The 27965-nt window shown below is 35.9% G+C and overlaps 3 protein-coding genes across 8 annotated transcripts in view; 2 read left to right on the forward strand and 1 right to left on the reverse strand.

Annotated features, from left to right (window-relative positions):
* Window positions 1-27965, forward strand: part of LOC114538743 (otolin-1-like) — a 51930-nt gene that overhangs the window by 18123 nt on the left and 5842 nt on the right. The window lies entirely within an intron of this gene.
* Window positions 549-8921, reverse strand: LOC114538785 (complement C1q and tumor necrosis factor-related protein 9-like). 3 transcript variants are annotated; one of them, XM_028559759.1, is made up of 11 exons: window positions 8699-8921; window positions 6210-6263; window positions 6070-6114; window positions 5031-5084; window positions 4062-4088; window positions 3352-3396; window positions 3161-3196; window positions 2628-2663; window positions 2510-2545; window positions 1601-1900; window positions 555-1273 (listed from the first exon to the last, which is right to left on the reverse strand). In XM_028559759.1, the coding sequence occupies exons 1-11, from the start codon at window positions 8810-8812 to the stop codon at window positions 1121-1123; spliced, it is 900 nt and encodes a 299-aa protein (XP_028415560.1). In that variant the 5' UTR covers window positions 8813-8921; the 3' UTR covers window positions 555-1120. The 3 variants fall into 3 exon arrangements, with proteins under 3 accessions (XP_028415561.1, XP_028415560.1, XP_028415562.1); XM_028559761.1 differs by lacking the exon at window positions 555-1273 and having other exon boundaries at window positions 1720-1900; window positions 2510-2535; XM_028559760.1 differs by lacking the exons at window positions 6070-6114; window positions 6210-6263 and having other exon boundaries at window positions 549-1273.
* Window positions 9400-27421, forward strand: LOC114538837 (cuticle collagen dpy-5-like). 4 transcript variants are annotated; one of them, XM_028559764.1, is made up of 14 exons: window positions 9400-9620; window positions 10014-10067; window positions 18326-18367; window positions 18587-18640; window positions 19111-19137; window positions 19674-19721; window positions 20357-20392; window positions 20760-20795; window positions 21630-21665; window positions 22177-22476; window positions 25234-25312; window positions 26307-26366; window positions 26594-26646; window positions 27385-27421. In XM_028559764.1, the coding sequence occupies exons 1-13, from the start codon at window positions 9504-9506 to the stop codon at window positions 26596-26598; spliced, it is 894 nt and encodes a 297-aa protein (XP_028415565.1). In that variant the 5' UTR covers window positions 9400-9503; the 3' UTR covers window positions 26599-26646; window positions 27385-27421. The 4 variants fall into 4 exon arrangements, 3 of the variants coding, with proteins under 3 accessions (XP_028415565.1, XP_028415567.1, XP_028415566.1); XM_028559765.1 differs by lacking the exon at window positions 9400-9620 and adding an exon at window positions 9660-9711; XR_003688826.1 differs by lacking the exons at window positions 26307-26366; window positions 26594-26646; window positions 27385-27421 and adding an exon at window positions 24218-24307 and having other exon boundaries at window positions 25234-25308.

Genomic DNA, 27965 nt, shown 5'->3' on the forward strand with positions numbered 1-27965 from the left:
TACAACGCTAAATGATGTGGTTAAGTTCGTTTTCTTTTATTGCTTTTTCACTTTGCGAAGTGCAATGGTACGTATGTTACTGAACAAAACTTTGCATGATTCTACTGTGAATTTTTTATAATATACTGTGAATAATATATCTTTGGGTTGACTAAGGTCCATTAAGGGCAGTGACTTTGCTTGATGGTGACAAAAATCTCTGAAACTGACTGAGTGCATGTACTTTTGGTCAATAAAGTAATAAAAGTTTCGTCTTACTAAAGCAAACAGCGAGCTTTGCTGTGTGATCTTGTTTAAAAAATCGGGCAAAACTGGTAACTCTACACATAACTTACTTTATGAAGGGTGAATGAATGGGACAAATTTTTCCTAGTCGACTAATCTTTACCCCTAAAATCCTAAATTGAAAACAATAATTGCAGCGATGTGGTGATAATGTAAACAGTGAAATAGGGAGTGTTGACCGATTAAGGAGTATGTTGACCGGAATAAAGTAAATACTAACAAAACAAGGGTGGAGTATTTTTGAGACGAGGCCGGTAAATGTATTTCAAGGGTATTTGAGTCCGAGTTCCTGTATGCGATAACTCCACACCAGTCCATCCCTCTACTTGGAAAAACTCGTCCTGGGAGCCTCCTAAGGAGAATTAAACCATTTATCTAGGATAAAAAGATATCGAAATCAGAAATGATTCTGATTGGTCATCACAAATGATTCTGATTGGTCGTTCACGTACGCCGGTGGCATGTTGTAATGCAATTCACACGGTTTGGATTATTCCCGTTCTCGGAGCCTTTATTTCATCGCCGGAAGAAATCGCGGACTTAATTGGGAAACGAGTTTGACCGAGATTGACCCACGAAGGTGATACATTCTCTAATTTATTTGATTTGATATGCTTAGTTTGATATCTATTTAGAAAACCTGCTTTGATATGCCAATCTCATGATAAATTCAAATATTTATTAAGATATCCATGCACGCAGAATATTTTCACGAAACAAGTAGATATAAAATTGTAATTTGAAAGGATCAAGAAAAACAATTAAGAAAAATAAATTGAAAAGTTTACAAAAAATTTTGCTGTTTGTGTTATAATTTCTTAAAGGCAACTTGGACTTATTGTCTAATCAAAGGTTTCAAAGAAAATTCAGTTGTTCCGGCCCATTTGTTTTCAGTTGATCTGAGACGCCAATACTTCGCAGTGACTGGCTGAGGCAAGTCGTAAAAGATCATCTCAGCATTTTGCACAGGTGCAGGAACAGTTCGTGCCTAGGAAAAGGAAGGAACGTATATTATTTTGTGTATTAATTAGTTAAAAAAATAGAATCAGCCTTTCTCATATTTTCTAGCTTTTTTCTGTCTGCCATTAGCGCCGTATTTAAGCCAAAAAAAAATTACTTTTGCGACTGTTACTAAGCTTTCCAATTTAGGCAGAATATGTCTCGCCGGTTGTGTATTTACAAGTTCCGAAATAATGCAAGGGAATATAGTAGCTTCGTGTACATTATATTCCTCTTTCATGAATGGTCCGAACAGTATTCCTAATTCAACTAAAGAGGCCCTTTCTTTTCTCTTCAAACAAAGTAAAACCACTACCTTTAACCAACTTTTGCCATCGAAAGAATATTCCAAGTCCAGGTCCGCGTATTCTGGCTTCACATCATGACCCCAAGATGATATGAAACCTCCAGCTACTGTTAATGACGTGACGTAAACAGGGCGAATATAAGTTGCTCGAATATAGTTCCCAGCATTTTCTGACTCGCTGCCCCAACCACCGGTGTCTGATCTTCCGTCAGTTAGAACACGTGATGTAACGTGATAGCGATTGTTGTAATAACCACTCTGGGACACGAAGTAGTCATTAAGTGTGTATATCTCCATTTCCTGTTCCATCTGAAACCAAATAATATTTCCGTAATTATACGGAATATACTCATAGTTTATATATATTCATGTCTGGCAACAAACACCTCTGGATATGAAGACATAAGCGTACGCCTCTCCTCCCCCCCTGAATAGTTAGGCTAAGGCCATTTTTGGAAAGCGAATATTTGAATCTATTCTCGGCCAAAGGAAATGGGCTACCCTGGGTGTGGATTAGCTTTGTAATTGGCTTTAGTTTATTTGCTCCCGGTGAACTCTAAAAAGACTGGAACGATAACTTGGCCACCATCTTTGATGGCCGCCATGAAGGCCAAAAGCAGAAATTACACTACCAAAACAACGTAAGTTTTCAGTACACACGAGCCCATCACATCTGAGCATGAATGAAAGCTTAAAACAAGCAATATGTTACTCATTGTTTTTTTTTGTTTTTTTTTGGTAGGTAAGCTAACGAAAGAAATAGAAGTACGCCTATATGTGTGAAGTTGTTTTGAAGACAATGCCACGCTGCCTCTTAGTTATATTGGAATGTATTTGCATTAGTCAGTACTTGACGATACAAAAACATCGATAGGGAAATACAGAATCTACGTTCTACCTTCCTGATAATCAATTTACCTTAGCGCCGGCCTTTCCTTTACTTCCTTTTTGACCCTCAAAAATAAATAACGATGTTAACCAAAGGAGAAATTTTGTTTCAGTATGTTACCCTTTAAAAAACGTTAACCTTCTTTACCTTTTGACCTGCTTCTCCCTTTGCTCCTCTGTCCCCCTTTTATGATTTGGGTTGAAAACAATATATTCAGTAACATTCACACATAATATTCCATGATGTTATACAAAAATTACCGTATAATTAAATCTGCACTGGAATAGAGAAAATTTCTGAGTAAAACTGGCATGCATGGCGCAAAACAAAACATTGAATAGACCTTTGAGGTGCTTACGTCATGTCGTTCTCGAACAATGAATCGCAATGCAATCTGGGAAACAAGTGGGACAAAATTGTATACATAGAAAACTGTGTGACGTAAGCACTTCAGAAGGCTATTTTCAGTACATTTAAAATGAAATATGAAAAACAATGTTTTGTAAGATGTGCATGTGTAAAAATCAATCAATAAATTTGATCGTTTACGTATAATTATATTGCTAAATATGCAAGAAAATTAGGATAATGTGTGGTTTAAGGGTACGGTAACCGTTTATGACTTGTCCATTGCATTCCGTTTTTTCCGTATGTTTTTTGTATTATAATAGTTGTTCTACCTGAAGTCCAAGTGGACCAGAGAAACCAATGGAACCCTATAATGTGATTAGAAGACATATTACTCGGTGATGTAAATGATACCGCAATATTATTCTTCTTGAAAAAGAATTATCCAATACCGTAATGGTTACTAGATGATTGTTAATATGAAACGATTTTTTGACCTCACTCGCATGTTTACTAAGCTTACCTTTTCACCAGTCAAACCGTCCTTACCGTTAACACCTGGCACTCCCTGGAAATTAAGAGGAAAAAATAGGAAACTTTTCTTTCGCTATTTAGTCAAGTTTTTTAATTGAAAAACCAATTTGCTTTTCGCCCTAACAGAAATTTTATCCTCTACTTTTAATGTAAAAAATGTAAATGTAGGTAAAGCTAATAGTCTATATATATGATGGTTGTCCAATACTGTTGCACGCACACGGGTCGTTCGTTTCGTAAATTTTTTATACGGATGGTAAAGTGGTTTAGGCATTTCTATTCGTTAGAAGTAAGCAACCATTCGTACTATTGGTATGGAATAGACTCTTAGTTTACGTTCCAAAAAATTAATAGACTATGTCGATTCGTAAACGCATTTTGTCGACTAGAACACGAGGCATGGAAACTAGCGTGTGTCTAAGGCGTAAGCAGCTGTATCCCCAAACAGACTGCATCCATTAATTTTGTAAATAGGGCAAGTTGTGTCTATAGGATAAGTCGATGAAGAGATTGTCGTTCCGTAACATTGGTATCGAATGGACTGTTCGTTTACGATCCGTAAACAGACTGTGTCGATTCGTAAATAGGGAAGACACCACCCTAAACTCTCATCAGGGGGATCATTCTCATGAATCATTTAATGCGCATTCCGCGTCCAGTCATTACAATATTAAGCAAAAACTGTTTAACAAAACAAACCGGTTCACCAGGATCTCCTTTCATTCCCTGAAAAAAAAACTGCATACATGAAGGTATTCACAAGGAAAATTTAGTTAGAATCGCGATCGTTTAAAATGACTTTTAAAAATCATGTATGAAACCTTTCGAGGGTCATTACGAACCATTCCTGGCAAATTTGAGTGCTATTGGCACATGCTTTGTTTACAAATCTGACGTTCGTTCACCTATCATAATTTGAAACTTTTTAATTCCAACTAAACTTTGAACCAATCATTTTTTAGCATAGGATTTTGCAAATAGAGCTTTTACAAACAGCTTTTTATTCATTTTATTGAACGTTAATCATATAAGTTATAAGCAATTTTTCTTAATTTTCGAGAGAAACTTCGGTATGCATACACAGTGGGAATCGCATTGGTAGATTTTAATGTAAAAATATCCTTTTTAAATCTAGAACCAATAGTGTTTTTTTAAGGTGTTTTGAACTTAAAATTAAGCTGTGTAATTTATTCTGCACACCCCTAGATCCGCCACTGTATATACAGGGTATCTCTCAAAAATATATCCCCTATTGAAATGAAGGTTTTGTTGGAATTTGAATACATTATTATAGCTAACGCACGTGTGTGTAAATAGTGTACATTTTAGATTCGCATTAGTTACATTGTGGCATTCAATTTAAGCCTTTCATTGGTTTATATATTTTTTATTCACATTTTTTAACAGAATAATAGAAGTATTTAGGAGAATGAAAGGAGTATTTAGGAGGTAATAGCTGTGTATTCAGGAGAATAATAGGTATATTATCAGGAGAATAATAGGAGTATTTAGGAGAGCAATAGGAGTATTTAGGAGGTAATAGGAGTATCTAGGAAGTAATAAGTATTAAGGAGAATAATAGGAGTATTTAAGAGAATAATAGGAAAATTTAGGAGTACAATAATAGTATTTAGGATTATTAAATATTTTGAATTTTAATTATCCTACCTGCATACCATTGTATCCCGGTGTACCTCTTCCTCCAGGAGGTCCGCGGGGACCCTGAAATAAATGCATTGCTTGTATCTACAGGGTGTCCCAAAAAACCGAAAACTATTGAAATCACTCATTGTTAAAATTTGAATGCCGTGTTCACGAATTTCAGCCCGTGGGGATTTAATGCAACTTATAAAATGCTTTGTGTTGCTAGAGAAAGGGGGCATGTCGAAGGTCATGGTTTTTGAGATGCACATTTGAATATTGTTATCTATATTTGTAAATTGTAAATATTGTTAATAAATATCATTTTTGCGAACAAGCAAATTTGACTGCATCATATGCATGCATAAAAATGCTTATGGCAACCCCGATTTATACACTTGTGGGCCCAACAGAGTGCTTAGGCATTCAAACTCTAACAATGGCATTGTTATGGGTGATTTCAATAGTTTTAGGACACCCTGTATAGTTATTGCATTGTGACTTATCGCAATTAATCGCGCCACAAAACAATACCTAATTAAATAAAAAGGGTGGTTGGATAAGCAATATCGCATTGCAGCGTATTTATTATTCTGCCAAACACCAGAAACACCACCTATTGAATAAAAAGCCCCAAATTTTCATCAGTAAGACGGTTTTGATAACATTGACATGCAGGAGCTGGATCGATGTCCCAGCTGAACAAACACCGCCAGAATAATTACTAGTTTGGGCGAGCTGAGGAAAAACCTAGCTCGCCATTTTTAAAAATCAAACGCCTTAATTAAATATTTTCTCAGGCTGAGTGGCTGTCGCTGAATAAAAACCACGACAAAACTTGCCATGATTTTAAAATTTCTCTTTGGTATTCATCACGTAATACGCCGGAGTCGCTCGACAAATCGGAGACCAGAGTCTAGAAGTTTCACCAATCATCTTGGCAGCTTGATGGTTGCAAAATTTACCTTCCCTCGATTGCTTATGTACCCGGTTATGTCACAAGTATTAAATTCCTTTCTATTTCCTATCGTGAACCCCAAAATTGTTTATTTCCTCTTTCGCGTACCTTAAAGAATACCATTCCAGCATAGCCTTTTGGGCCTTGCTCACCCTAAGTGAATATGGTAAAGTCATACATATAAATCAAAGAAAATGCACCTCGTAACTTAACGAGTCGCCTTGAAAGACAAAGCTTATTTCACGTACCTTTGCTCCTGGCACACCAGGTTCACCATCGTGTCCATACAATAGTTTAAGTGTCTGTTAGAAACAAGAATGTGGCTTAAAAACAACATTTATATTCTTTAAAATCTCATATTTTATTAGTGAACATGCACAATTCAACGAGAAAGAACGAGTAGCCTCTTCAGTTTAACCGAGCGACTCAGTTGTCTGCACTCGTTTAAACTCGCGTGGCTATACTAGATGAGACCTTAAATATGAATTTTCAACAAGCATTAGACGAATGTGATCATTTTATTCCGTTCCAAGCCGATTAGCATAAACAATTCACTGACAAGGAACCGAAATAAGACTTCAAATCCAGACGATTTGTCTACGGAAAAGTTAAACAATTGTACGTGTTGTTTTGAAAACACTTAAACCGTATGAATGTATATAGGGATGAATCCCCAAAGAAAACACAGCATAATTATGGCATGGCTATTCAATTTATTTGTAAAAGGTCGAGCCAAACAAAAATTGCATGATTAAACATGTGAATAATTATACAGGGTATCCCAAAAAAACTGAAAACTATTGAAATCACTCATTGTTAAAATTTGAATGCCGTGTTCACGAATTTCAGCCCGTGGGGATTTAATGAAACTTATAAAATGCTAAATGCTTTGTGTTGCTAGAGAAAGGGGAATATGTCGAAGGTCGTGGTCCTTGAGATGCACATTTAAATATTGTTATCCATATTTGTAAATTGTAAATATTGTTAATAAATATCATTTTTGCGAACAAGCAAATTTTACTGCATCATATGCATGCATAAAAATGCGTATAGTAAACATTTATACACCTGTGGGTCCCAACAGAGTGCTTAGGCATTCAAACTCTAACAATTGCATTGTTATGGGTGATTTCAATAGTTTTAATAGAAACCCTAATTAAACATCAAATGTGTAATGGTTGAACGTCATTTCGAAATTATTTTGACTCTCCAAAAATTAAGATCTTTATAATTATGTATTTATAAATGTGTACAAGCACACATTATAAATGTGTTTGGCACAAATGTGTTTTGTTTTATATTAACATAACACTTATTAACATAACTGTATAGTCGTTCGTTCTCGTTGAATTGTGCATGTTCACTATTAAGAAACTGAAATTTAACAATATTATTATAATAAAAATTTTCAGTGAGATATCCATATATTGTGACCGCTTTCCAGATGAGAACTTTTAAAACTTTCGTTCGCACAATAAAATCTGAGATTAGATTACTCCGGGGAGAACTAGATTTTTAGGAGGATTATCTGTAGTTTTTTCTGCACGACAAAGCCAATAAAATTTATATGCATAAAATTCCTGCTTTAGCAAAATTAATTTCAAATTTCATGTTTTTGTTTGTACATGCATAACATTTCAATATCTTTCATATTTATCTAACGACTGCATCAGCCTTGTACCCAGGGTTTATTTTTCCGTGCTCAGACTCTGGCGTCACCCACAGCATTTCTGTCAGTTATGGTTTCATATTCCATTTGCGTGAAAATTAACTTGTTTTTTGGGGAAGCGATTTTGATCAACAAAACTGTTTTGGGGAAGCAATTAAAGCAATTACGATCAACAATACTGTTTTGCATGTTGAAGCAATTAAAGCAATAATTACGATCAAAAACACTGTTTTACTTGGGGAAGCGATTAAGGTAACTAAGATCAACAATACTGTTTTGCATAGGGAAGCAATTAAAGCAATTACGATCAACAATACTGTTTTACTTTGGGAAGCAATTAAAGCAATTATGCGACAATATTACTGTTTTGGGAAGCGATTTCCACCAGGAACACTGCCTTTTGGAAAAGCGGCTTCGACCAGAGTTAGGTTACAGGTATTTGAATTTCATTTAAACGCGCTTAAAATGATAGTTTCAATACTACAGCGAAGGAACTCTAGTGTTCTTTTTGGTATACCGGTAATTATAAATACGAAAGCCATTTTACAGGCTCCTTAAATAATCGTTACGCTAATTTCAAAATTTAAAACAATTAATATGTGCGCAATGCACACGTAATGGTAGTATGCAAAATTCAACTTAAATTTGAATGACTTTGTGAACACATAGAACTGGTCAAATTTGAATCTGTTTTCAACCTATGACCACATAAACCAGACAAAATTAACTAGTGATATTGACATTAGCATGACAACTGACCAGAAACTATGAGGTGAAATGAAAATATTAACAATTGATTTGTTAGCATATATATTACATGCAATAAATGATTTAGCTCAGGAAAATTTCTGAAGGTAAGATTTCTTACTCCATTCCTTGAGCCCCCAAAATAATAACCCCGATACCACTTTAATTTTTGACTGTCAGCCGTTCGCTTATTTTCAAAAATGTTTGAGAAAAAATGCATAAAAACAGCAAATTGGAACTTCATACGCAGGTTTAACACAATCGAGCTTTGATAAAGTGGCGCTATATACTTAAAGAAGTGCACATATTATTTATACTCACATCAGCTCTTTGTGCACAAATCGTTTTCTGATCAGTCGTGTTGACACTGTTTCGTGACGCAGCAACGTCGTTGGTTATCGACATTAACAGAAGAAGCAACACAATTTCATTCATAATTATCTCAGTCTAGAACACAACAGTATCGTCGAGATGGGCTAAAATTGCTAAGTGAGGCGTTTAGGTTAAATATATTGTAGGTGCAAGAAGACCCTGGTGACCCAGTGTCCGGTGATGACAGCGTGAACGCATTCAAAAATTAGACAGAAATTAAGACAGGAAGTTTTTTGGGTAAATTATAATCGTCTACTGTAATTGATCATGGTGATTGATTAATGTTAGTAATATGACCGCGGTCGTGGATTCATAGTTAAAGCGAGGTACATAAATATTTGATGGTTCATCGATCACCTATCTCTATCGATCCACGCTGCTTTTCAAAACTCATAAGCGCGTATAAGTATTGTATACGATGCAAAGGTTATACATGCGGTGCTAGAAAAAATTCAGTGCGCGATCGGTATACTTTTGCCAAATTGTTTATATTGCTTCCTCGAGCCTCGATCCTCGTTAACGATTGAGAAAGTGCAATCCAGTTCTCAACGACAGAAAAGCTTCCCCTTTTTTCAGGCTTTTGTTGATAACTCGCCTAATAAGATTTATTACCCCCTGTTGTACTTTAATTGATATCATGCAACACCCGTATCCGGAAAAATGGTTTTTAACAGACTTACCTATCGCCAACAGATACTAGCTGGAGTGCAAAACAAAAGGGTTTAAACGAATTTATGCTGAATACATAGTAATAATGTTTCCGTCCGCCATGAAGCTTGCAGTACAGTTTCTTTTGTTCGCAATAGCATTTAAAGAACATGTATCAGAAAATGTATCAAAAGACAGCGTGGTCTGTGTTAATGAGGATGAGGTTTGTGTAAATAAACAGCTATTGTATAGTATAACACAAGACGCAACTGAAGACGGTTTTGAAATGACGCTTACTTACTGTGCTAGATTAGGTAGGTTTGCGAAATAACCGGGTTAAATTTAAATACAGCAGATATGTTTTGTAGGACACAAAATGGGTTTTAATTGATTTTAATCTTAAGTAGATTCAGATGACCCCCGATTCTAATCACGAAATGAAGTTTTGTATAAGACTTGAAGCCAGATTGTGCATTCGGATTAAAAATCGCATATTTTACATGTAACAGCTGCGACGGCATTCTCTGAAAAAAATCTTTGTCATTATATATTATTATTAATCCAGAAAAATGCAATTAATACGTGCAGTTAAACTTTGTTTTATTTATGAATGCAGATGTTAAACGCTTTAAAAGGAAGAGATGGTCCAGCGGGGCCGCCTGGATTGAAGGTATGTTGACTAATTTATTACCAAAGTGTATCACCCGGATCGGAGGTGATATTGTCTAATTCTGTATCAGCGATGCCAGCGAACGAGTCCGATGACTAGTCGCACCATCTCGGTATCCGAACGCGTAATCGTATTGCGGTGATGCACCAGTCAGTGGAAAGCCCCGCACCCCCCTACCCGGGGAACAGCGGGGCATTAGACCAAGGCCTTGTTCTATTTCACTCTAATGCCCCGCTATACGGGCCATTCTTACTCTTCTAAACATGAATAATGCCCCCGCCCTACGGGGCCCGACGTGGCGACGTCCAATTCTTAATAAGAATATCAATTATCTAGACCTGTTCGATAAATACCACAATGCAATGGTAGACATCTAACTGGATTCTTTTCAGGTTAAATTGGTTTTGTTCATTGTTCCAAGCTTTAGTTTTTTCAGTAAAATTTAATTAAATAAAATGAAGTTAAGGCTATTAAATGTGTGAATAATATGCATTGTCATAATCTATGCATGTCTATTGTCTATATATACTTGCACATATCTAATGGAACTGTCCATTAAGCAACTGCCACTTAAAATGGCATGTGGCAACCTCATTTTCTAGGTAATCAGAACTGGCAACAATTTATACTATACAGTACGATTTCCAGTACGAGACTGTACACGGCTTGTGAATTGTGGAAAAAATATTTAGTTACTTAATTAACTGAAGAAACAGACTTGCACAACTAGTGGTAAACCCCCAGGGTAACCAGCTTCTATATTTAAAAGCTCTGACTGGTGGTGAGAAAAAACTTTCACAATCACTGAATCACAGTCAGGGACTTGTTATAAATTAAACAGATATTTAAAACAAATTAAAGACGAACAGAGAAAACCCAGATGGCTGATTGGCTTCTGCATTGAATATAAATATTATAAAACTTGAAAAAATGGAACATCAAAACGGTTTACAATCACTTGTCTTTGGAAGAAACAAAACGCTAACCTAACATATGAATGTTTGTCATTTTTCATTTAACCCTTTATTTGAAAACGAACTGACAACAATCTTGTGTTATTAGGTTAGCGTTTTGTTTCCTCCAAAGTAATTATCTGTTCCAAGTAATATCTATGAATACAGTATCCGAGACAGTATCTATAATACGACTATTTAAAACGGTTTACGGAAAATCTATCTGATCACAGTCATTGCAAAACCAATTGCCTGCAGGAGCTTCAGACAATCCTACGCAATCAAAATGGAACCACACTATCTTGCAGGCTGGGTTGTCACATGCAACCATCTCACCATACTCCTCTTTTGCACACCAGCAGTAGACATCTTTTCTGGGCTCATTTATAACAGACGATTTTTCTTTTTGTGCCTTCTCTACAAAATAACCAAAGGTAATTTTCAAGTGCCGCAATTACATACTGTATTAACTTAAGAAAACAAAACATATGGAGAATAAGAGTGCTAATTTGATATGCAGTAAAAGTACAATCTACCTTTTGAACGCAGCTGCCTGGTTGCTTTTGCTTTTTTCACCCCCTCAGCTCTCCTTTCCTCAATTCCTTTTAGATGCTGCAGCCAAAAGGAGATGTCACATTCGGGTAGAAGCGTTTGTTTTGCCAGATCTTTGATATGTGTCGCTGAGAGGGTCGTTTTCTGTTTCCTAGATAAATCAAACGCTTTCTTGATAACCTCTGAAGGAGGGTTAAGCATGCAATCTTTATAGCCATTCTTTTGAATATGTTCAAGAGATTCAGCAGGAGCCATGAAGTGTCCATGACAACCGGATGTACACTTTGCACAATTACCTCCCCAGGGACGGGCAGGATCTGGAATAGGTAAGGGTATATCGACCAAGGATGGTCCGTCTTCAAACCACTTCATTTCTTCTTGAGGTTTTCCACGTTGACATACTGGATGAACACAGTCACTCTTGTAGCAAGGTAACAGAAAGAAAATGTATTTCTCTGGTAGGTTTTCACCATATGCTGTTTCCGTAAGTCCCAAATCTTCTTAAAGTAATTGTATTCATCTGGTTTCTTTGCTTGTAACTCTGCTTGCAATTTTTTGCTGCCTTTGAGGAATGTCAACAAATCTTGGCGTCGATCTTGCAGTTGGTTGGCATGTTCATCTTTCGCTCCCTTAAAAAGGGTGATGGGACTTTTCCCACAAGGTGCTCCGTTCACACGATCAATGTAGACATTAATAGCCATATCCAAGTTCGTCAACAATCGTTCAGTATCAAGTCCTGTAGAAGAATTGTTCGAACCTGTCAATGTGGACGGTATGAACAAGTTGCTGTGAGCGAGAGCAAGACATCCGTTTTGCATCTCAACTCGATTGAGGTAAGAGCCTCCACTGTGTCGCGTAGTTACTAATGTCGCAACCTTTTCTTCTGTTAAATGCCTCTCAGTCCATAGAAATTGTACTTCGTGATGTTTGGGCCCCTCATCTCCAGCACCATCAACTCTGATACAATCTATAGCTTTGTTATTCAACCAAGGAGCTAGTTCATCTTTACTCTGCAACATAGCTAAGTCCGCAGCATGTTGAGCAGGGTTTTTACAATGAACCGGTTGTGCCTTTACTACCCCTACACATCTTTCACTTGTTGTAGCAGTGCCCAGGAACATTGCTGAGGTGGTTTGAATAACGGATGCATATTTATTAACATAATCTGTGCGCGTAGTTGTTTCGGGCTGGTGAGTAAGTGATGTAGCCTTGTGTAATTTGTGTGTAAACGTTGTATCGAGCCTGAATCCTGCTTGGTCGTCCCGATTGAGTACAACCTTGTCCCGACCATCTTTAAGTTGTATGTAGTCTAATCCTTTATACAAAGCCGTGCTGTGATGTGCATCAGGGTTAAGTTTGATAGCAAAACCCTTTCTTGCTCTTCGCGAAGTAACCCGAGCAACCCCATGATATCTACTCGCTGATAACTTACGTTTGTTTCGCACTGTACAAAGTTGGACTACATCCCATAGCCTATTTTTGTATCGTACTTCTCACAGAGATGTTTTTGGATTCGTCCATAGGTTACTTTAGGCCCTTTTCTCTGATTTCCATCAAAAGTAAAGACACCGGTACGTCGCCATTGGTCTGCCCCTACTCTCCTTTCCTCAACAAAATCTTCAATGTCTTTCCCAATATTTGGGAATTTGCAAAGTGTCTTGCACACCTTTCTTGGTACTTTTCTTTTCAGGATATGTCCGTTTGCGATCTCCTTAGCAATTTGCCTTCTCTTTTTTCTCTGAAATATTTTTCGCTGCCTTATTACAAGTTCCTTTCCTTTCTCACTGAGGACATTCTTTACACCAACCCAGTCATCAGGATTATCACTTTCTGAACTTGTTTCCACTCCTTCATTCTCCCGATCAAGAGTGCTATTTTCCTGTTGTATAGCCAAAAATGCTTGTCTGGATTGCTCAACTTTTTTCATATCCTCATCTGTTAGACCAGTGTTCCCCAGTTGTTGACCAAAGTCAAGTAGAATTTGGCGCAAAACATCAGGACTATAACTGAAGGACATCATTTCTAACTCTCCAACAAACAGAAACCAGTTCAAATTGTTCTTTTGTAGAATACAGACTAGTGTTTCAATTGATGGTAAATCCATTATCTTGTCAATATGGCATTCTGTTTTAATTGAGGTATCGTAATCGGCCATTACACTACACTGCCCTTTGTAAGTTGATACCTCTTCAAGATTTGAGTCACTTTCATCGCTAGACCAATCTACATACACATCTTGTTCAATGACATCATATTCAGAATCCTCTGAATCTTCCTCTTGTACATAGATGCCCAAAGCCTCCAGAGTAGCTTTCTCTTCTGCTTGTGCCAGTTCATTCACTGCATTCCGAATTTCTTCTGTTTGAGACAAAGCTGCTTCCACTTCTTCTTTAAGCTTGCTTAAATTGTGAACTCTGTATTGCTCTTTTGCTTTCTTTCCTGATAGACCTTTTGATTGGCAGGCAGCAACTTTGATAAGTTTTCTGTCCTTTTCAGTTGATGCCAGTGAACAAAGGGCCCGAAGCTGATCCTTGGAGAGGCCATTCGTAATACTGTTCAATGGAATAACTTTACCAAACCACTTGACGAAGACAGAGTAGTCCACAGATGGGTTATTTTCTGTGATAAACAGTCGCTGTGAACCTGGCCCACTTAGTTGTAAAGTAAACACCACTACAGGCATTTGCATCATTCTTCGAATAGCTTTGTTACTAATGTACTTCGACTGCTTGAAATTTTTGCGGAATACCTGTTGCAGTTCTACAACTCCATAGTTTAAAATGTCCTTGGCACAGTCCACGAGTTTGCTGCATTCATTGCAGTCCTTGCTATGATTTGCTTTACAATAAACTAATCGAAAATATGTGAACTCAACAAGTGAAACGCCATTTAGTAAAGACTTGTAGAAACCATCAGACACCTTATATACATCCTTGTTACTCAAGTATCTTTTGTTGTAGGTAGAGTACCTTTCATAGGCTTCTGTGCCTATAAGAGGTACTCCGTTTTCTCTAAAAAAGGAGTCGTCCTGGGTATTTTCAGAAGGAATATTTTCTTGCTTTTTTTCGGGCTGAACCTCTTGTTGATTTTCTTGTTGACCACTTGCTGGTTCTTCAAATCTGTCATCAACATTGTCTGGATTCTGCTCTGATTCGGTTTCCTCCACGACAATACTTTTCCTCTTTGTAACAGGCTGAACCTCTTGTTGTTTTTCTTGTTGACCACTTGATGTTGCTTCAACTCTGCCGTCATCATTGTCTGGACTCTGCTCTGATTCGGTTTCCTCCACGACAATACTTTTCCTCTTTGCAACAATACATAATTCATCGTTGTCAGGATGGTCAGGTGCTCTTCTTTTCAACATGACATCAATTTGCTTGCTAGATTTACCAGAATATCCATCTGTACTGCACTTTTGGCTTGTCTTCCGCTTGTAGGCTACCGATTTTGACTCTTTTCGTTGTAAGTTTGCCAATTCATTCTGCAGTTTCCGTTTCTTTATTCGCAGCTCAGATATCTGCTCTGTCAAGGTTATCGCCTGAGCATACTGCTTAACATTTGTCTGCTTAATTCGCTGTTTCTCACACAAATCTAACTGGAGATCAACCTCTTTAAGATCTTCATTTAACTCGTTTATTCTCTTGGTTCTTATTTCCTGAGATATTTTCTTAGGGGGTTTATCCTGCAGGTCTTGCCCAGCATTGGAAATCAACTTCGATCTCGACTTCTTTTTCTTGTAATTGTAGCCGTCGGAATCCAATTTGGCGATTGCGATCTTGAACATCTCTGATTTCTTGTAAACAAGACTGGGATCCTCTTTAGCCAGCTCAAAGCAAGCTTCATTAATAGCTTTGTGATAACTTAATAGCTTATCTTCCGGATTTAAGGAATAGATAGCGCTCCGCTTTCGTAGCTCATCACCATCTAATTCTACGGTCACAGTCGAACTTTGGCATTGCTCATCGTTCAGCTAGAAACAGTGTACACTTACTAAGTTCATTATCAAACATTCGTTACTGGTAAATGTTTTAAAATATACAGTATGTTAGAAATAGAAAACGGGTCGCGTGTGTTTATGGTGTGTTAATGCACGTGAGAGGAATGTCAGGAGAATACCAAGAAGCATGTAAAACACGAGGTGTAACCGAGCACTATAAATGCACGAGATGAGTTTTTCTGTTTCTTTTATGATATTAATACAGTAGAAGATATTACGTGGCAAGTAATATGTAATAAAGTACTATGTACTCCGTGACCTCACGTGTGCACGCTTTTACTGTTGTTTCAATGTTTGAGTGGGCAAAAGCAATACAAAATTATGATGTAAAAGTAATTGAGAAAACTGTTTAAAATCCAGGAAATAAATTAACTGTTTAAAAAGGAGGATTTGCCATAATTTTTGAAATTATTGTATTTTTTGTCTTTCGTTAAAAATGTATCTAGCAATTTTTATCAGAAGCATTGAAGGTACTTTCTAAATCACATTGGTTCAGTTTTTTTTTCCTTTTACTATGTTTTTGGTCAACCTGCAGGTATCTTTTCAAGTTTTCTTCTTGGCTATTTTGCACACTTTTCCCCAAAATCTGTTGAGACAACACCAAATTAGACAAATGCCAAGCCAGTTAATTTTGCACATTGAACTACAGAACAATTGCTTTGTTCCTTTGGACTTTCTGATAAATTTTGTATTTTAAGTACTCTATAGTTTTGTCTATATTTTGGTAAAAAAGGAAAAGATAAAACAGGAAAAAACACAGAAGGAACAAAACAGTACCACAGACTATAATAGTGCATTATCACATCACAATGCATGTATGTTTGCCAAAAAATTGCATGTTATATCCCACTTATATTATAGACTACTGGTAAAGACTACTGCAAGCACAGTACAACACTTACAGTTATTCGAGGTCCAACTTCAATTCTTCCCCTGTTCAGAACTAAAGTGGTTTGCTTTGATTTCAGTCCATTAGCTATCATTGAACTTTGATCTACAAGCAATAACGTAAAGAAACAATTCTAAGAATGTTGGTACATAATAAGAATGTATAATTATTGTAATGACTGCAGTATCAAGCTTAGAGAATAGAGAGAAATACAAGGAAAACTGGAAAAAACCTGTTACATACTTTGGACAACATTATTTGTAGTCTTTTCTTCCTCCTGCAAAAGTATATTAAAAAGTTAAAATTTCTTGGATAGTTGGATAACATAAACTGGGTCAGTTTTATATACACTGCAGTAGCCATATACATAAGATGTCTAGATTGCTGAATAATTTTTAGCAGACACATGGCTGGGATGATACATTAAGTATGATAATTATGTCAGATGAACAAGGCAATATTCTGTATACATAGGAAATCTACAGGGTAATCAATGTTTTGCATTTGTTGAATTTGCATCCTCCCAATCTTCAAATCATGAACTTGATATTAAACTGTATTGACAAGAACTAGGTACAGTAATGTAAAGGTCTTAGATGCAAACTGGACAATTTGGGATGAGTTACTGGAGGAAAATTTAGGTTGCCACCGTAATGATCACCTTTTGTTCATGGAAATCTTAGTTCTTTAAACTTTTTTGCTTCTAATTTTATGCAATATGTAGCTTAGTAATCTTAAAATTCTCTTAAATATTTATAATTTTATATATTTATTATTTTATAATTTTATTATACAAGGAAATCTACTTGCAGTTTTTTGAACTTATTCCAAAACTAGTAGCCTATGTACAGACAGCTAGAACCCGACAAAATGCACGACATAATTATGCCAGTGGATGGCTACCTTAGATTTAAATTAAATTTGCTATTATAGCAAATTGTATAAATAAAAATATGTATACACAAGTGTAAATATTTATTATATATCACAATATTTGAGTTTCAAATATTAATACCTTTTCTTTTGATGAAACATTTATAGTCTCTGTAACCAGGTAGATCTTGTCTTTACTCTTAACTTCGTCCAAATTTTCTACATCAATATTTTCGTTCCATGTTTGGTCAAACCGTTGGATATAAAAGTTTTGAGATGTATCCTCAATTTTAAAAATCCTTTTGGCTTCGTCAATAACGTCCGTTAACACTTGTGAAGGCTGTATGGTGTAAGATTTTTTGTGTTGTTTGTACTGAAGTAAAATCTGAAAAATATATTAATTTAAATTCCCATATATAATATATGTACATGTATTTATTTATAGAATACTATGAATATTCATTATGACAAATAGCTGTGGAAAATATCTGGTACAACTTAAATAATACTCATATTTTGACTGTTATTTCTTCCAGATTTATTTTTATAATAAGACGTATTAGGATGGTTTGGAAAAACTACATAAATAAAACGATTTAAAAATAATTACTCACCTTTCTTTCCAGCTCCATGTCGTCCATATTTGCTTTCAAATCTCGGCTGACTCGGCACATTATTCGACACTAGAACCCATTCTTCCAGCGAAAACGAATCCCCGATATAAGCCCCGCCATAGTCCCCGGTACAGATACACATATCTAATACGGTCTAAATCCCCGTATACCGTGGCCGAAAATATGGTCCAATCGCTCAAAAATTCCCCGCTATTCCCCGGCATTCCCCGGGTAGGGGGGTGCGGGGCTTTCCCAATATCGCGTATCGCGGGGCTTTCGATTAAATCGAAACTTGTTTTTTCGATGGTCAGTGGGCCATCGTCGCTTATATTGCTTTGAAGGAGGAAATCAGCATTTCGCATTTGTGTTACATTTTATAGGGTAATCGAGGTGAGCCTGGTGATCATGTTATCCCAACTCAAGTAAGTCGTTTTAAGAGTTTAGCTGCATGATTTTAGCTGATTATATAATTAGGGCTGATTTCAAAGAACATTGTACCCATGAGATATTTTAGGCATCTTCTGTCATATTGCAGCCGCTATGCGGGTAATTTGAATTTCAAAGGGATCAGTTTTTTTTACTCACCCTTTATAGCTTGTTGTTCATACATTATGTCTAAGGACGACTTTAAATATTTTTAGGGTAATGAAGGGTGGCCGGGTGTAGATGGCGAACCAGGGCGTAAAGGAAGAAAGGTGAGTAATTTAACCAAAGTGTCTAACCAAAATACAGTTGGGATGAAAATTTACCTTAGGTTTAAAAAAATTAACTTATGAATATGAATCATAAATCCCTAGGGTATATGTGCAGAACAAACATATTGCATGTACGGCTACGTCACAGTATGATATAGTTGCATGTCCTCCAAAATAATGCATTCATGCTCCTTTCTGTAGTCTAAAAAATGATATGTCCGACAAAGCAATCTATATGAAGAAAGAATTTTGTTTGCAAAAGCATCAATACATCATATCTCACCTGTAGTGTTCTTTATTGGTCTTTGTCTCTATGTATGTGCTGAAAGAAAGCGAGAGTCGAAATTTTACATTCATATTTCGAGGACGATTTTACTCCGGACTCGAAACTTATACTGGCAACAATGATAAATGCTGAACACAGGTTCATATTCATTTTTAACCTGATTTTTTGATAAACTTGATTTCAGGGGAACCGTGGAGAACCTGGAATGACTGTGAGTTATATGATTTCAGTAGTTTGCACTGTATTTCCAGAAAATTTTCGGAAACTTTATAAGAAACGCTTATAATTAATTTTTATAACGTTTTCAGTATAGCTATATAGACTCTGAATAAAATTTGATTATCTTGCATTTATATTACACAAAAGGTTATCGCATAGTTAACAACAAATAATATACACTTAATGTATGCTCCCGAGGGAAATAGTGAGTTTTGTTTTCCCAAGAGTTTGAATGGTGAGTTTTGTTTTCCGAAGAGTCTGAATGTTTTCCCGAGACGAAATCGAGGGAAACATTGCGACTCGATGGAAAACCAAAACTCAATATTTCCTGAGGTGGTGTACATTAAGTGTTTTGTTATATTGGAACAAAAACATACATGTCACACTACAATTTCATTTAAAAAAACACTTTCTTATGACAATATGCGGGAAACCATTTTTCATGTGACTCGAATGAACCAATCACATTTAAATTACAGAGCACCTATATAAGTAGTAGTTCGTGTTTCGATATATATCGCATTGCAGGGAGCTCCAGGCCTTGATGGCGTCAACAACAAAAAGCGAGGTATGAAGGTAATATGTTTTTAAAAGTTGATAATCAATAAACATTGAAAATATCGGATTGCCTGTTGCACGAAGCATCAATATTGTGAAAAGCTGAGCTAATCGTAACTTTTTATATGATGTTATGTATTTGAAATATAGAAACTATAACTCAAAATAGACATGTGTCTGCATTATCAGTTTCCTTCTAAAGTTTACATCCAAGTGCCAGTGCAACGTGCAAGCCCTCCAAAATCATGCGTGCGGTCAACCACGTGACCAAACGTCACAATCAACGACAACCCAAATCATGATAATAATTAATTTCTACAAATATTTCAACCGTGTTCGTGAACAAATATGGCCATTTTATTCGTGACATAGCGAGTAACCAGCTCGTATTTCGATTAAACACACTCTGGAATAGATCCACTAATCCATTAATCAGAATGAAAACAAAATAATACTCTACAAGCTATAATTTGAATGGTATATATGCGCATTTATATTACCGTGGTGAAGTCCCCTAATTAATACAACTATTGCATGCAGGCATATTCATTTTTTTCCATTCCATTGCAATGCACTGAAAGCCTTTTTAGGTTTACAAAATTTAATTTTGCGTGTTCTCCTATGATGAATAGTAATAATGATATATTATACAGGGTGAGCAAGGAGTCAGCGGAGAAATGGGAGAGCAGGTAAACATCGTTGAACTTCAAATTTTCAATGTCATTGTAATATTTTGGCGACACTTTTGTAATGAACAAGGTGTAGCCCGGACCCTTTTTGAGCCTGGGGTAATTACCCCTTCAGTAACCGCGACCTCTCGACACAAATATAACTAAAGTAAACTGTGATTACATCATCTGTCCAGTACAAAAGATGCAATATCTGAGCTATAGGTGGCTTAAAGTGTATCCACATTGTTTTTATATTGTTTTGCATTGTATAATTGTTTATTATAGTCTAAATTACGGTGCAGGCGCGTGTACTTAGTTCTCCAGTCATTTTTCTTCTGAGAAAATTACAATATCAGTTACAAGTAACCGGCTCTTCTTTATTTAGGGTGATCCTGGATATGTAGGAACCAACGGCCAGAGGGTAAATTCACAGAATAGACATTATACCAAAGTCTCACTCTTTGCATTTGGCGTCCGAAATTTTTAGAGCATTGCGTAGAAAGACGCATGCACTTCTGAAAAATTTCGGACACGAAAACATTGGCTGGATGCAAAGAGTAAAACGTTTGGTATAGTGTCTATTGTGTGGTAAAATATAGTTTTGAAAATTGCATAATGAGTATTAAAGAAATTTTGACGAGTTTGAAAGTCGATACGACACACAAATGCACGTTGGAGGATGTAATCCATTTCAATATCATACGGCGATGTGAATAGCATGGGTTCATTGTTTACCATATATAGTATTTCACACATTGATCAGAATGTTTTTTTAAAATTAAATTCAAAAATTACCAATTGCCTTCTAGAATCCACATAACCTGCATGCTCACAAATAGAACACTTAGCAATTTTTAGGCCCGTGATTTTTGCTAAGATTTTCGATACAATTTTCCTCTTTTGCTAAATGTGAACGTGTAATTAGTTTTGATGTATAATAATCGCAACTAATTCACTCGTTCACATCGATCAACAGAAGAAAACCGCCTTTAATCGAAACGAGATTATGGATATGTGATATGGAGGTAACGTTATATGAATGTAATGCGAATTGTTAGGACATCATACAAGTACAAGTGGAATCATTAGTACTTAAACTTAAACTTAAGATTAAACTTTCATTAGTCTCGCCTCATTGCTGCATATGATACCACATACAAGCATAAGCATTCTGCATTTTCTTCTGTTCAATCACCGACTATTCATGTGATTTAGTTGATATTTATGTTTGCAATATTGCTTTTCATATTTGTAGGGTGAGCGTGGATCACCTGGAGAAACAGGTCCCAAGGTGAAATTTTTTGAAAGCGAAGCATTCATTCTACTATGCAAAACTTGAAAGACCTTTCTTTACGAACTTTTTTATTTAGCTCGTAAAATTACTTTAAAATTTAGTAGTGAAGTAGAGAAGTTGTTTAAATTCTATTTTTTTCTTCATGCATTTACTCTCGAAATTCAAAATCACAACCAGTATATAACATGTTCATCATCGACTTTCAAGATAAGACTTGCGTATAACCTTATCACTATTGTTATGTATGCATGCAGCATGCTGTCTTATGAATATCCTCAATGTATTGCCCATAACTATTTTTCATAGTCAATGAATTTAAACAGGCGAAAAAGCTAAAATCGGCAAAATTTTGACGATTGGCCTAAAATGAGACCACGCTCTTTAACACCAATTTAGGATTGCACATGTTTGCAAAGTAATGTCTTTGAGTTGGCACATATAGATCATAGCTATAAGATGAATACAGTTTTAATATCTGACATTCTACATTCTTCCCACTCCAATATAGATAAAAGAAGAGGTCTTGAAGTCTTTATTGAATGACTACTATGTTTTGGAAAACGCTTACTTTGACGATCTCTATCATGTAACATCACGTGATTTGACTGATGGTAGATCAGATACTGGCGGTTGGGGAAGCGAGACAGCGAAGACTGGGAACTATATTCAAGCAAACTATTTCCATCCTGTCTACGCCACCTCGGTCACGTTAGCCGGAGGATTTGTACCGTCTTGGGGTCATGAAATCAGAGAAGATTATGGTTATATGGATTTGGAATATTTTTCGGATAAACGAAAATGGGAAAAGGTAAATGAGTTGTTCTAAGGGATATAGCCATCGATTGCTCACTATATGCATTGCACTGATTAATTATCAAATAATTATAATGTCTGTTATTATGCATTTTGTGTGTATTGTTGTTCTTCATTGGTCAGAAAGCACCGGTTAATTCTCATATCTCAATATTTTGTATTTATATATTGTATATTTACGTAATAATTTAGACCTCGGTCAATGTTATTCGGCTCAGCTTCACTTGGACAGAAAACATTGACTTTGGCCTGAATAATTCTTGACCTAATAATTGTTTATTTTTCAAAGTATATTAGAAATGAGTATCAAGTGATTAATTTGGAGAGAACAAATTAATAATGGGGAGTTTGGAACGCGTCAGATCACAGATTTTCATCAGCCTCGTTCCCAGGCGCTTTTAATAAAATAAATATAGGAACACTACAGGCTTTACACAGATAAATTAGGCTGGATTTTCGTGCTTTTTCCCAACATTTTGCATTTCAAGACGCAACGAACGCTTCTTAGCCTCGTTAGAGCTGCTCCCAAACAGAGACTCGGCAGTTTTTAACATCTTATACCACATTAAATTCCCTGGAGTAACAAATAATTATACAAAACTCTTCATCCAAGCATTCATTAACTCGAGAGAGTGAAGCCGCGTTGTTGTCCTGGGGTCTGTTGAGCCTGTTCAGCCCGTTGACTTAAACAGTGGATAAGTCAAAATAAACATCTCTGTTCTTTTCAGAGTGACTGCATGAGCTTGATTATTATATGAACTGAAAATGTAGACCAGTTGTATATAAACAGAATTTTTGTATTAAGGGTTTAAGGTTAAAAACATGTTGTTCGATTGTTAAATATAACAATAGACTCGCATTCTATTCAGTTGAACTAATAACCACCGTTATATAAACGGGCAAAACGGCCCCTGTATGTATACTGAATTGACGATTGGATTGCTAGTACATTAGAATGCATGCCTTGTAATTTAGTCCAGAAAAAAGGGAAGAAATTTTCTCTCAAATGGCTCAACCCACCGTAAAAAATTGTTATTAGATAGGTACTAAAAACATCCTCCTTTTTTGGATATCCTGCTTTGTTGACGCCAATGATAAATTCGAATCACGAATATTAGGTGGCATACACTGATGGATAAGTGTTTATCTAATTAATTTATATCATTGTCATAAATGAATTTTCATTGTTGGGTTTTTGATACGCACGTACACGCGCACGCAAAATTCCAAATCCTTATGATATGCCATATTTGAAAAATCTAGGTTTAGAAATCAAAACAACTTAGTTGTCGATATATCTTAGTATGGATTTGTCGACGCGTTTTTTAAATAATACTATTTTGTTAAATGATAACATTTGGAAGCATTTAAATTCTTCCGCACGTAACAATTAAGGTGCGACAATAGAAAGCTGTTTGCAAGTGAAGTGAAGCCAAGTGGAAAACAGCCCTTGGCTAAATAGCCTAAAATATATACACGATCTCCTTAATCACGCTGCATTTCAATGACATTAAGGTAGAATACTAGAACTCTAGAAGATATAGATGGAATAAAATGCTAATGCTTTTTAACAACAAATTGTTTGCTATACATATACATGACACCCTCCATCTCCCTTGCTCGTTGAAACTATTTTTCTTCGATGGAACATCTTTGTGCTCAAAGAACATTATTATTCTCAATACTTCTCAATATTTTAGTCTATATTTTATTTATCAATGTCATTATTATTTTAGCATTGAGCGAAAGTACAGTAGAAGAGGTGTTCCGTAAGCTGAGCTATGAGAATTAACGAATCGGAAGTAAAAATAGGAACACAGTGAAATGTGCGTCAAACTGATTATAACAAATTGATATAACCTGATCGAGTAAAAGGATTAGTTTCTCGAAGACAAACCTGCTTGTGAAATAGGAAGAAATTTACCTCTATTTAATTAATTAATCAGCTATAATATCCTGTGTCTGCTCGCCCTCGATTGACTTCTCAGCCCACTTAGTTTTAACTTTAAATTTAATACTATATCAAACTTTAACTCTCGACACTCGATCCTTTTTTCTCGATCCTCTTTCCTCGATCCTCTTTCCTCGACTAATTAATTTTCAAGCAGATAAAAAACAGGAAAAGGTGGCAAAATTTTTTGAGATATTGTAAATTTATTGAGATATTGTGGTCTACAGTTAGTAGATGTGTCGATCGCATTTTAGTCGCGTCGAATGCAATTCAAACAAGGGACAATAAACGACAAATTTAGAACCACACACGACTTCGCCCGATAGATATAGTGCTCACGCGTTGAAAATGAAAATATCACCGGTTCTGCGTGTTCACACGAGAAAATCGCACGAATTTGAGCACGCGGTACAAAATTCGTCCGGTCCCGTGGGAACGCAGTCCTGAACTAGGTTTCAGTATTATTATCTGGATGAACAAATAAAACCAGGGAAGGTCACGCTGCTGAGTGCTGAAATATCTCGGGAAACAACGAGGTGAAATTCCCGTTGACCCTGCATTGTGTGAAATTAATTACATCAGGAGCGTCGATGTTGATCTGCAGAAGCTGTCAACAGGGTCATTGGCATTTCCATATCGCAGACTATAATGATTTGCAAATGTCTTCCCATGCATGGATGTATACTTGTAATTTAAACTGATTCATTGAACATTAAACCCAAACAAGCAACAAGATCAATCAGTGTGCATTTGAAATAATTTCACTCGCAAGATGATTGTATTTCTTATCTTTCTCTCAAGCGTCTTTATGTCAGACGGGCAAGAAGTGAGAAAATTGGAAGGAGTCAACAAGTCGGTTGTGTGCATAAAAAGCAGCAAGGTATGCTTAATACATGCACAGATATAGAGAGAGCGGCAGTATTATATATATAGTTCCCTGTGAGGTGCCTTTTAACTGCGAAAAGGATAAACGCTTGAAAAACTATTAGAAAAACAAAATTTATTTTAAAGTACTTATCTTAAAGTTATCTTATAATTATAATGTATTGAAAAGATGTCCGAAAATAACAAATTGGAATTATTCAAGCCCAGTGGAAGCTCCAGGTTTAGGCACAATAACTACACGGCTTGTTTCAAATTCACTGAAATACGCTAATAGCAACGCTATTGGTTTTAAACTTTTAAAAAAAACTTTTAAAAAAACCCAACCAATGTCATACCAAGTTAGCTAGAGCTGCAGTAATTACCTCGGGTTGATACGAAACAACACTAGCATTCCGGTATATAACTCTTACCACTGCTATACCAAAAACCTTTATTAGGGGGGGGGGGAGTATTCATATATTCATCTCATGTTTGGCTGATTTCATCTATTATAGTGATTGCTTTTACGCTTATTAGAGCAAGCATATATGAATACCCAGTAACATAGCCAGCTTTTGTTTTACATGTCTTGTGATCTTGACGTGCATGCATCTTGATTTCAGCGATTTTTGTTTGTCAGGATGATTTTTTGAGCACACACGTACCATCGTACTGCGGTTTTATCCAATGCGAATGCATAATTATATACTGCTTTATATTCGCACTTACTTATGTGCGATCCCAACTCGCGAGAGAATTCACATTGGCAAAGTTTTGTGACACGCGATATTTCCACTCCTGAAGGTGACTGCACGGGAGGAGATAAAGGCACTACGTGTAATCAATCACCGCATTTCACTTACAATTTGCAATTCCAGTTTGAAATTTTTTTATTGAAATTTATTGGAGAGACAAACGATAAATAACACACCTCTATTTTCAGGTCAAAAATTCCGTCTTACCTTTCAGAAGGAGAAAAAAATTAAACCCCATCAACCTTTTTTCTCTAGGCTTTTGGACTTACCATAGTACAGGGAGAGCACGGGAATCCTGGCTCGCGTGGACCGCAGGTTATTATTATTTAAGAATCTACTTTTTGTTTGTTTGCGTCGTTAGGCTTTTGAATCATGTCTTATCCAGGAATCCCTGGGGCAATGGAACACAGTGCCCTCATTTTCAGTCTCGAATAATTGTATATAATTATCATTTATATAATCATTATCTTTAAATGATGGATTAGACGTGTATAATTATATGAATTATGTTAATTTCACTCCACCTTAAATTTAATTTTTAGGGTGACCAGGGTGAAAGAGGATATCCTGGATATACTTCTTCCAATTTTTATACGTATGTCATTAACCACATGATAAAGGCGGACTAGAATGCGCAGGCAAAAATATTGAAAATGCATGGCATCGATTCCAATATAGGTTATTTTAAGGTAACGAGGGGAATAAACGCATATCCCCGAGGTGCTTCAAAATAACCTACTTATTTTTGACAATGATTGCATTGCCGAGGTTGCATTTATAGTATAATAATAGAATGGAAATGCTTTTTATATATTCTTTTATATTATATTCTTATATGCTTTTTAGAATTTCTTAGTAATTATTTTCCCCGACAAGAACAAAGAAAACCGAGCAATGTGAAAAATAATACATATCATATACTTTTTAGTATAATTTCATAATTGAAAAATCACCAGTAACTATAAGGCAATAGTTGCTGCTCTGATGTCTCTCAGCAGTAACTATGGGGCCTGGCTTTTCAAAAAAAAATTTACTGAAATCTCTGCGTGTGAGAATCATTCGTGTGAGAATCATTCTGAACACTCGAAATAAATTCCATGTCTCCGCGCTCATCCATGCATGCATGTGGTGTTCTCTATTAATATGCCTTATTTTAAATATGATCATATAAGCCCAGTGTTATTTCAAATGTGTATATTAGCGCATAATATTATCTGATACGATCTGAATATAACAAGACGCCTGCTTAGTTTATTTTAATTTAATTTACGAAATTAACCTACAACACCACTTGAGTATCGTTACTGACATGCTCTTGAATGGAACCGCCTAGGAATTTCAAGGTCCACGAGGATCTGATGGGGCTTCAGGACGTGATGGAGAAATGGTAGGTATTACACGAAAATTGTCTTCCCTAATTGTCTCAGCATTTTGTTCAGTTTCCGAGAAGAACTAAAAGAATGGACAATTTGCATATGGCACTAACTCTCTGTCTTCACCATCCATTTTCAAGCGTTATCATTTAGAGAATCAAATTCCTAAGCTAGAATCTGGTAATAATTGGTCTAACAAATTAAAAAATATTTATACTTTAGGGTGAAAAAGGACAACGTGGTCACAAGGTATGTTGTATAGAATGTTTAAAATTGCTAATAATAGATTTAATATACTCTATAATAAATCAAATTTTCTCTCATTTATCATATTCTCTTTGGAGGCGGTGGAACATAATAATAATATTATACAGCGAACTTACGATAACCTAATCTACAACGCGTATCTGACGTGTAAGGAACCCTGTTTGAATTAGTTTTATATACAGCTCTGACCTTGTTTACCAAAGGAGAATAGAATTTCTATTCCTTTTTCTGAAACTGCATGTGGAAATGAAGGCAGTATTACTCCACGTCTACG

This window comes from Dendronephthya gigantea, unplaced genomic scaffold (assembly GCF_004324835.1).
Source record: "Dendronephthya gigantea isolate DGI-Jeju-01 unplaced genomic scaffold, DenGig_1.0 000003F, whole genome shotgun sequence".
NCBI classification, from domain to species: Eukaryota; Metazoa; Cnidaria; class Anthozoa; order Malacalcyonacea; family Nephtheidae; genus Dendronephthya; species Dendronephthya gigantea.